At 38.0% G+C, this 11,106-nt stretch overlaps 1 protein-coding gene across 9 annotated transcripts in view; it reads right to left on the bottom strand.

The window, feature by feature from the left end:
* Window positions 1–11,106, bottom strand: part of LOC116849466 (protein Skeletor, isoforms B/C) — a 163,425-nt gene that overhangs the window by 52,372 nt on the left and 99,947 nt on the right. For all 9 annotated transcript variants that reach the window (XM_032826624.1, XM_032826625.1, XM_032826629.1 and 6 more), the window contains 2 exons: window positions 10,729–10,954; window positions 7,705–7,816 (listed from right to left, as the gene is read on the bottom strand). In XM_032826624.1, the coding sequence (XP_032682515.1) occupies window positions 7,705–7,816; window positions 10,729–10,954 (338 nt within the window). The remainder of the gene's footprint in view (window positions 1–7,704; window positions 7,817–10,728; window positions 10,955–11,106) is intronic.

Genomic DNA, 11,106 nt, shown 5'->3' with positions numbered 1-11,106 from the left:
AGATATTTACGTAAATATCTTAGAAAATAGAGGTCGTATAAAAAATTTTTTCAAGCAAAAGTTATTTGCGTTTTTACGTTGAATAAAATGCCGTAATAAAAAATATATGTTTCTATTTAAAAAAGCAAAGTTGACCTTGTTCTGACCTTGGTGACGCCATCCTATGTCAAATAACTACTATTGTTGAATGCGTTTTTTTAAGCCTTATAACTTTTGTCTGAAACATTTTTCTCTAAAATGCTCCCCCGCCGAGTTATCTTGCCGTTCCGGTACTTTTGCTATACCCTGTATAACTTCGGAAGTAATATTCGTTCTTACGTGCCAAGTGCGAAATCTTCGCATACGGAAATTAAGAACGATATATATCCCAATAATCGTTTACTATCTACATTCTCGTGACGCGACGTGGCGTATTAAATTTTCAATTATCATACACCGAATACTCGCAGCGTTTTCTTTCTTCGCTTTCTTTCCTTTCCTTCAATAAGTGACATTTATGAGTGTAAGAGAGGTACGTCCTCGTCTGAATCACCGCGACTCGCGTTCGACGGCATTCCGCTCACGCGTTTACAGTGCGACGGGCGTAAGAGGAACGCGATTAATCGCGGGCAAGAGTCATTGAGAAAGAATGAAATATCGTGAAGTGGCGGGTGGAGAAAGGAAAACGGAGAAGACGACGGTACGAGACGACAAGCCGATCACCGGCTTTGACGGTCCGAATTCCCTCGCGAGAGGAGGACGCCGTTGGATAAGATCGCAACGGGATGACGGGGTTGTTTCCACCCTACCTTGCCTTTCTTGCGTGCGGATACACACACATACACACAGAAGTGACGCGACTGCCCGCTTCGGACGACCGCGGCGCGCACGGCGGTCGGTAGACAGGATAGACGGAGAGAAAAAATTGCCGAATCCCACCTGAATCAGTGGTCTATTGAGCGGCGGTTTGATATCGCTAAAGGATATCTCTGTTCCTTTGAAAGGAAGCCCGACGGATTTGAAGAAAGAAGGATACGATGTCGAAGGGGTGGGCTTTTGAGAGAGGAAGCGGAAGGAGATCCCGAAGAGCTCGGTGGAGGAAGAGGGCGAGGAGCACGAGGAGAAGGGTGGAGGAAAGAACGTGGACTCGAGAGGGGTTAGGGAGGCAGAACGACGGAGGAACGGGAGAAAGAAGGAGCGAAAAGAAGGCTTACCCTGACAATACATCCTCTCTGCGAGAGTAACACGAGGGAACGCTGACTGACAGACAGCTACTGTCTACCAGATATCCAAGCAAAACCTACGCCATCCCCTACACCCTGTGTAGTAGCAGCCACCTTGCAGAGAGAAAGAGAGAGAGAGAGAGAGAGAGAGAGAGAGAGAGAGAGAGAGAGAAGGAGAGAGAGCTGCTTCGAAATCACAGAGAAAGCACACGCATAGAAGAGGGACTTCAGGAAAACATTTCAATGATACACGTCGTAAGATTTCCCTTTGTGACCGGGTATAATCAAGGAACATCTCGTTTTAAAAGTATATCGCGTATTTTCCTCTTCTCTTTTTCTCTCTCTCTTTCTCTCCCCTTTTTCTCTTTCCTTCTAGACGATATCGTTGCTCAGGAGAATCAAAGCCACCAGTGAATGTTCCAAACAAGAATCGTGTACATTAATACACACGAGCGCGAAATTAAATGTATTAATCATGACATGGTAGAGATAATGCGGATACAAAAAAACATGTGACGTTGGTAGCGTTTGTTTTAATAATTAAGCGACGTCCCCCAAACATTGGTTTACAACAAACGTTATATGAAAATATTTATCTCTACTCGCGCTAGAATATAATGTGGATTATTAAATATAAATTATGAAGCGCACGAAAACGACTTCAGATTGAGATATTCAAAACATGTGGGCCATATGAAAGTTAAAATGTTTCTTTAAGATGTCTTTTAGAATTTTTCATTATTTGTGTACCTATTGGCGGGGAAAAAAGATCGATTGAAGTAACATGACAATAACAAACCGGACGCGTTTCAGCGTTTAAAGAAAACGAAAAAATGATTCTACTAAAATTTCTGAACATTCTAAATAAGATTTCTAATTCTTAGAAGCGAATTTGGTTCATAAAAACCAGAAACTATATTTCTCCTTCAATCAAAACATTTGATTCATTCATTGTCGCGTTAACTCAACAAAATTTCTTTCCCAAACAAAATTTTTGGTTCTCAAAACCGAATTTGGTTAAACTAGAAATTCTGTTTTCTTCAGCCAAAAGGCGTTTGGCTCGTTCATTGTCACGTGTATTTAATCAATCTTCTTGCTCCATGTGTGCGCCACAGAGAATTTTCAAATATAATAGAATTATTATTCTATGATGAATACTTGAGATGATAGTGTCCTTCTCTCTCGCCTTGTTTCTCGTGCAGCTCGACGCACACTCAACGCGCCATACGTCGATCGATCGAGCGACTGCCGCTAATAGGCGATCGTTCGCCTCGTTGTAACAAGAACGCTCGTCTCCGCTACTTAAAGTCCCTTTTCGTGCTTCTCGCGGAACGATATAGATATAGGAGACCCGTGGCCGTAAAGTCTCTCCACCTCCCCCGGCGGGCTTTACGCTCGTCGATCGGTGGGGCGGCCGTAAACGAGAGCGATTTATGCCAAACCCCGGACGATGACTCGCGGCGATCGTAATGGGACACCCGGTAGAATGGACCGTAGGCGGCGGACAGCGCGTTTTGCGGTGACAGAGCGTGTCTGATGGAGGGTTGTCACGGTGCGGGAGCACCCCTCAGACTTCGATATTAAAGCCCTCCTAATATAAGAGCAAAAGCTCTGCTCTCTACCGTCGATATGCTCGCCTCAAACCTTCTCCCCTTCCTAAAGGCTGCGCGATATCGCGCTTGTGTGTCGTCAGATTCGTATACGCATATATATGCCTGGCGGAGAAGGGAGAAAGGGAAAACTGAGGGTAGCTCGCGAGTTAAACATGAACCGCTGTGCGTGCGTCGAGATTTTTAAGCGACAACTTACGGCGAGAGGGTGGAATCTCTGTCCAAGAGGGTGCATCCAAGTTATAATTTGTATAATTCGCGATGAGGAAAGGACGAAGCGGCCGAATTAGAAAGAAGCAAATGAACATATATACCACGTGAAACTCGAATAAAAAGGAGAAGGAAGAGTAGGAACGTAGACGCGAAAAATAGAAAAGCCTGAAATTATGTTCAGCTGGAAAATATCTTACTGAATACTATCGATATATATAGATTATCTATAGATTACATCGTGATAGAAAAGAGACGCCATTTTTAAACGTCTACGGCGAGAGGGTGGAATTTCTATCCACAAGGGCGTCTCTATGTTATAATTTGTATGATTCGTAATGAGGAAAGACAAAGTGGTTGAATTAAAAAGAACATACCACGCAAAATGTGAATAAAAGGGAGAAGAAAGAAAGGGTGTGTAGGAAAAGAAAGAGAAGGATGTATAAGAACGAAAGTGCGAAGGTGGAAAAGCTTGAAATTATGTGCAGCTCGCAAATATCTCACTGAATATATTCGATGTATATAGAGTTATCTATAAGTGGATCACGGGAAACGTAATTTTCAAACGTCTACACTGAAAAAGACACATTTGAAAATTTATTTGTGGGATATAAAGTTTATTTCTGAAATAAAATTTTTTTCTGTAATAAACTTTTGTAATAAATTTTTCTGAAATAAACTTTTATACCACACATATAAATGTCCAAGGCTTTTTTCTCAATGTAGCTACGGCGAGAGGGTGGAATCTGTCCACGAAGATATATCTACGTTATAATTTGCATAAATAGTGACAAAGAAAGATGAAATAGCTAGATTTAGAACGAAGCAAATGGACGTATAAACGTGAATGAAAGAGGAGAGGGACAGGAAGGGTGATAAGGAGAAAGAAAAGAAAGATGTGTAGGAGACGAGAAAAGTAGAGAAGTTTAGAGTCACGTACAACTCGAGAATACTTTGCTGAATGGATAAAGTTGTCTGTTATCGTGAAACAAAATTCGCGACATTTTGCCAAGAGCATTTCTCAACTCCCACACCAAGATGCAAGCAAAACATTAAACGCATTTCAACGTTTTTCTTTAAGCTCACAGGTTGCACATCAATATCAGTGTCACCGATGCCACGTGTTTACACGCCTACACAGGCGCGAAAGAGATACCAGCGAGATAAAGACGGCCGAGTCGCACGCGCGTTTAGAACCAGCGTGTGCACCCGAATGGAGAAGCGGGGAAAAAGCCCGAGGAAAGAGCAGGGCCCGCGCGCCACCCACACACGTGTGTACGCACGTGCACGCATACACAGAGACGCTCACGGGAGCCCCCTAGACTCCCGGCTTCCGTATCCATCTCACACGCACCATTGACCCCGAATGCACGTCCGATAGAGCTTCCCTGGACCTCCTCAAAAATCAAGTTATCTCTATTCTCCGCGCATCGTGGCGTTTGGAATAAAACGCGGCGTCGCGCGATATATCGAGCGCTTTGAGAAATGTCTTGCGTCTCTCGTGCTCGCGTTCGCTCGTCCGCGACTGGCGCTGAGAATCTGTCGAGCGAATTTCAAAAATGGAAATTCGCACCGTTCGAAAATAACGACGACCAAGCGGGAATGCGCAATTTATGAATTTGTGCATCGCGATGTGATCTCGCGTGAGAATCCGCAATGAATGCGATATATCGTATCACAAATCCGGCACGATTTTTAAGAGAATTTGAGGCATGATAGTAATTTAAATAAATGTTAAACATATTAAAAATGAATCAATCAACTTTCTTTTGTAATACACCAAAATATTCTTTGAAATGTCCATTATAAGAAAACATAAGTATTACATTGAAAAAATAGTTCAAAATAAAAACATAATAAAGTTAAACGTTGTTATTTTAAAAACCTTATTTAACCTCTTATTACGCTTTTTACACGGTACGATTTTTAAAAGAATTTGAGGCATGATAGTAATTTAAATAAATGTTAAACATATTAAAAATGAATTAATTAACTTTCTTTTGTAATACACCAAAATATTCTTTGAAATGTCCATTATAAGAAAACATAAGTATTACATTGAAAAAATAGTTCAAAATAAAAACATAATAAAGTTAAACGTTGTTATTATAAAAACGTTATTTAACCTCTCATTACGCTTTTTACCCGAGGAAAAATAGGAGATATTTTAAAACTTATTTATTTTTGGATTATTAATTTTTAAACGTTTTTAACAATAACTTATTAAGATATGCAATACATAAAGATGTGTTATTGCACGTTTAATCAATTATAATAATTTATTAACAACACATTCTTGTCAATAAAACAATAGAACTTTTCTTTTTACTATTCTTAAAAAATATTAATGACAGTCAATATTAAATGCAATCTTTGATTATCTTCTGTGAAACATATATGAAAAAAAATATATATACTACTGTGTCCAAAAAGTAAGACCAATTTAAAATTTCTTTTTTAATCTTTATTTATTATTCCAAATCTATTTCGTCGCCTTCAAAGTAATCCCCCTCAGACACAATACACTTATGCCAACGTTTTTTCCAACCCTCGAAACAGTTGTTAAAGTCGATTTCCGGAATGGCCTTCAAAGCTTTTTTCGATTCAGCTTGTATTTCTTCAATCGAGTCAAAACGGTGTCCCCGGAGCGATCTTTTGAGTTTAGAGAATAGCCAGAAGTCACACGGTGCTAAATCAGGTGAATATGGTGGAACGATATGGGTCGAATTTTTAGCGAAATGGTCTCGAAGAACCAATGCAGTGTGGGATTATCGTGGTGCAAAAACCAAGAGTTGTCTTTCCACAATTCCGGCCTCTTTTTGCGAATAGCTTCACGCAAACGACGCATAATTTGACACAGATGTCTGTCACAGTGCTACCAATTTAGAAAAAAAATATTTCTGACATTCGATATATCCGCGCAATTTAACTTGAAAATTGGTCTTACTCTTTGGACACAGTAGTACATATACAGGGTGTCTCACACTCTTCTCCGGGCATTTTGTGGGGACGTAGAACAGGTTGAGGTGAACATAAAAGTCCTATACCGTTTTGCGATATTCGCAATAACTATCGAGATATTATTTGTAGAAAATTTGTGAATGATCATACAGGATATGGTAAATGAGTTATAATAGTGACGACTGCCGTCATATACTTATACTTTAGCTCAAATTGAACAAAAATGTCCTCTATCATTTTGCAAATAATCACATAGATTTTTAATTATTAATTAAAGAAGATGAGTGCATTATCACGCAAAATCGTGCAATAATCTTCTTTAATTAATAATTAAAAATCTATGTCATTATATGGAAAATGGTAGAGGACTTTTTTGTTCAATTTGACCTAAAGTATAAGTACACGACGGCAGTCGTCGTTACTATAACTCATTTACTATATTCTGCATGATCATTTACAAGTTTTCTACAATTAATATCTCGATAATTATTGCGAATATCGCAAAACGGTATAAGACTTTTATGTTTACCTCAACCTGTCCTACGTCCCCACAAAATGCCCGGAGGAGAGTATGAGACACCCTGTATAACCGTATATAAAAGAAATAATACAACTTAATATTTTAAAGTTGTTATAATGACATAATCCCATTATGTCTTTAAATGTAACAGTATAAATTAGATAGTATAAAATATCATAGATCGTCGCGCGATATTTGCACACATATTTAACTAAAATGACAAAAGATTTTGAGGCGCGATTTTAAAAAACCGATAAAAGTCAATAAAAGTCCAATTGTAATTAAAAAAAAAGAAAATCGCTCATCCTTAAAACTGAGTCGAACGTGTCTCGTTTCACAACGAAACTTTCAAATAATTGTTATCGCGTTTTTTTTCAACGGGAAAACTTTTCATTGAAACGTCATTTGACGCCATTATATTTGCTAGGCTTATACTAGGCTTTACTTTATAGAATAAGGTTTGATCCAGATTTTAAATCAATATCAAATTGTTTATGATCACTTTCAGATATAATATAGATTAATTTCTTCATAATTTTTTATTGTTCTTAAGATATAGATAATGTACCCTTAAACACTTCAAAAGAGAGTCTCAAAAATCGCACAAATTTTGCAAATGAAAATAACGATGGAATTGAACGTGTCTCATCTTATATGGAAATTTCCAAGTGCTAAACGTATTAATGACGTACTCTTGATGTTACAGATGTATTAATGCATTATCAGAATGTTATTTGACGTCAACGTGTTTGCTGGGCTTACACTTGAAAGTGGAGTAACTTTTAATCTAGACTCTGAGTCTTTCAATGTTAAATTATTTGTGTCCATTTTTAGATACAATATAGATTAATCTCTAAATTCTTCAGAATGTTTTCACTATTCTTAAGATATAGGCAATACACTCTCGCGGAAAGATTCTCAAATCGCGCAAACTTCGCGCAAAAGAAATTCGCACGATTAAAAATAACGGCGAACAAGTTGAACGCGTCGTCTCACTGTGAGCTTTCCAAGTACTAAATCATTAGTACCGCGTTTTCTCCAAGGGATAAAATTTCAAGCGCTTCGCGGAGGAGTTTTCAAAAATCGCGTGAAATAAGAAGAAAGCTGCGAATCTGCTTTGGCACAATCGGTGTGCGAAAAAGGCGGAGTTGGTACACGATACGATATCGAGATCTGTTTGCGACGCTTAGGTTTCACTTACCGTAAATCTCCTGCACCAGATGCTCAGCCATTTGATGTCTCGTATGCGTTTCCCTCCGGGTAACCTCAAGATGATGTCTTTGTTGCTGTACGCTCCCAGCACTTGAGGGTCACTGTTAACAGGAAGCAGCAGCGATTCGTACGTTGAAACGTAATCTGTGTTTATATCATGGAGTGTGCAGTGAGAGAGCTATTATTTGAAAAAAAAAAAAAAACAGCGTAAGCTCGGAAACTCGAATCGTACGAGCAACACCAAAATGTTTCCACCGTCCGCGCGCTCGTAGAGGTCGCTGTTGATCGAAATAACATTTGGACAAGTGTAATCAGATGAACTCGCGTTGTTTTCGCACGCACCGTGGCTCCGCGTATTTTTCTCACACATCCCATTAATTACCCAGACCTCCCCGGATGAGTTTGCAGATCGCGTCGCTCATCATACAAATGACGTCGACTCGATCGATTTCACGCTCGACGATATGGTCGACGCGATGCAGCATTTCGCGCGCGAACCGTCTCACGCGGGCGCAATCGAGGGAGAATGGACGGCTTGTGTACGCGCGGTCAGGGATGCAGGAAGCCGAAAGGAGAAGGGTACGAAAGGAAGCGTAGGATTCTCTCGCGGGGCGGCCCCGCGCGGCAGTCCGTAACCAAGGGATGAAATGAAATTCAAAGAGTGCTGCGCTGTAAGCGCGGCGGAGGGGAACACGCGCGCGGCCATGTATGCGTCGAGGGGATCGCGGGGGTGAAAGCACAAGGAAGAACGAGCGGACGAGTGGCGTGTGTGCGCGCGAGCTAGAGAGTGCAGTTAATAAAACGGGAATTATACGCCAATCTCGTTCGGATTTCATCTACGCGAGCACTTTATTACGTTTCTACTCGGTTGCTTCCTATCCGCTCCAGCACACGCCCGAAACTTGCGCACGCGACGAGTGTCCTTTAGTATGTGTGTGCGTGTGTGTGTATGTGTAACATCCTTGTACATACTTCTGTGTACACACACGCACCTACACACATATACACATGTGCACATTTAACGTTAAATGTGATCGTCCGATTGTCAGTTTACAAAAAAAGTTTTTCGCTATGAAAGAATAAAGAACTCGATGTTAATATTGCTTTTGGTTTTCGCAGAGAATGTGTAAATAGGAGACAATAAAAGTATAAACAGCGCCAATAGTCTTACCTGTCTTTATCGAGCTCAGGATATTAATATTATTATTATGCAGAGTGTCCCAGAACAATTTTCGAAGTCGTGAATGCATGGGTTGAGGTGAACATAAAAGTTCTATACCGTTTTGTGATATTCTCAATAATTATTAAGATATCAATTAAAAGAGATTTGTGAATGGTCATGCTGTAGTGGTGACGTCTGCTATCGTGTGTTTGTACATTAAGTCAAACTGAACAAAAAAGTTCTCCATCATTTTCCTAATAACTTTGTAGATTTTAATGATTAATTAAAGAAGGTTGACGGATGCTCGCTCGCGACAATATATTATGTTATCGAATTAATAACTAAAAATCTACGAAGTTATTAGAAAAAAGACAGAGGATTTTTTGGTTTAGTTTGATTTTTTTATTCAGTTTGATGAGCTCTAGCTGCCCACACAACGGGGATATGTCAATAATTCTCAGATACCTTTTATACAGGATGTTCCAGAACAACGAAGTTTTAATAGAGACATAGTTTATAGTGAACATAAAAATCCTATACTATTTTGCGATATTTCTAATAATTATCGAGATATTAATTAAGGAAAATTTGTGAATGATTATGCGAGATATGGTAGATGAGCTGTATTGGGCGACATCTGCCGTCGTGTGCTTGTATATTAGCTCTAACTGAACAAAAAAATCCTATATTATTTTGCAAATGACCATACGTAAATGACGCAAATGACGTAGATTCTTAGTTATTAATTAAAGAAGATGAATGCATGATTGTGTGCTAATTTTAATATTCTCACAGCTCATCTATTATTTCACGCGTGATCACACACATTCGCCAATTTCTTTAATAACCAACTCAAACTTTTACGTGGTTGTTTAGGAAATCGTGGGAGAATTTTGTATTCAGTTTGACGAGTTTTATCCGCACACAATAGGTGTGTCATAATAATTGTCAGACATCCCGTATATCATATTTCCATGTATATATACATATCTAAGTTGTATCATGAAATAAGTTTCGTGAGAATTTGATGAAACTTGCAGTACATAAACAGTGAAATATTACCTAACTACTCGTGCAATGAAAAAAGGATTGACTATCCAAGATCTGAAGTATTTGCAAAAGTTAACACTTTTTATACGTGTTTCTTGATGCTGTTATTTTGAATTTCAATTTTTTATTATCTTTTAAACTACATATAAAATTTTTATCACTATTATAATATTAAAAAGTAATGTATAAGCATTATACACAAATTTCAGAATTATTATAGAATAATAATTTCAGAATTAACCATTGTTTTCAAAATACAGCAGTAGAAAGTTCGTAATCTATAACAATACACAAAATACATATACATATACTAAATAAAATACTAATATATTCTTTTTATTATCTTATTACGTCTCTATTAAATCAATTGATTCATAAACAAAGCATTCATAAACCAGCATTCATTTTATTTTTCAGCAGAAAAATAAAATTTAATAATTTTTTTGTATTTGTAATATTATATATATATATATATATATATATATATATATATATATATATATATATATATATTTACCTCAATTTTTCATTTCAAATTAACAGTGATATTTACATAGTGAAATAAATGTATAGAAACATAATTTTATTTCATAAAAACAGTAAATTTATAAGCGGCTTTCCTGATGCGCCAAAAATACGATACCTATCGATACAACTACTTTGACGTTAGATATAATCGATGATTGTTATTTGAAAAGAAAGTTTTTTGCAATCGACAGACAGGAAACTTTATATCGGGCTTGTTTTCGGTTTTTGTGGATGGTATGCGTGGAAAATATAAACAGCGTTACTGCGTTTTACCTTTCTTTATCGGTTTCAGGATAGGGTACGATATAACCCTCGGGACTGGGCATGAGACTGTTTCCAACCCAGAAGTAAGCGTCCGGTCCGGTACCGTCATAACTGAATCCTTTGATGAATATCGTCGCATCGTCCACGGCGTATACTTTACCCTTAATGTCGTGCCCGTAAGTTTTTAAGGTACCGATGTATTTACCATAATAATTCGGTGAGTTTCTGGCATAACCTGAAAACAGAAGCACATATCGTGTATATTAAGATTTTGTTTATTAAAAACATATTAACAAAAGAATTTTCATAAATGAAACGTAACTTTTCGACACAGAATTTATATTTAGATATAGTAAACAGAACACGTATGTGGATGTGTGTGTATGT

This window comes from Odontomachus brunneus, unplaced genomic scaffold (genome assembly GCF_010583005.1).
Source record: "Odontomachus brunneus isolate Ranch 3 - 2012 unplaced genomic scaffold, Obru_v1 Obru_scaffold_117, whole genome shotgun sequence".
Classification (NCBI taxonomy): Eukaryota; Metazoa; Arthropoda; class Insecta; order Hymenoptera; family Formicidae; genus Odontomachus; species Odontomachus brunneus.
This window is presented reverse-complemented; position numbering and strand designations above follow the sequence as displayed.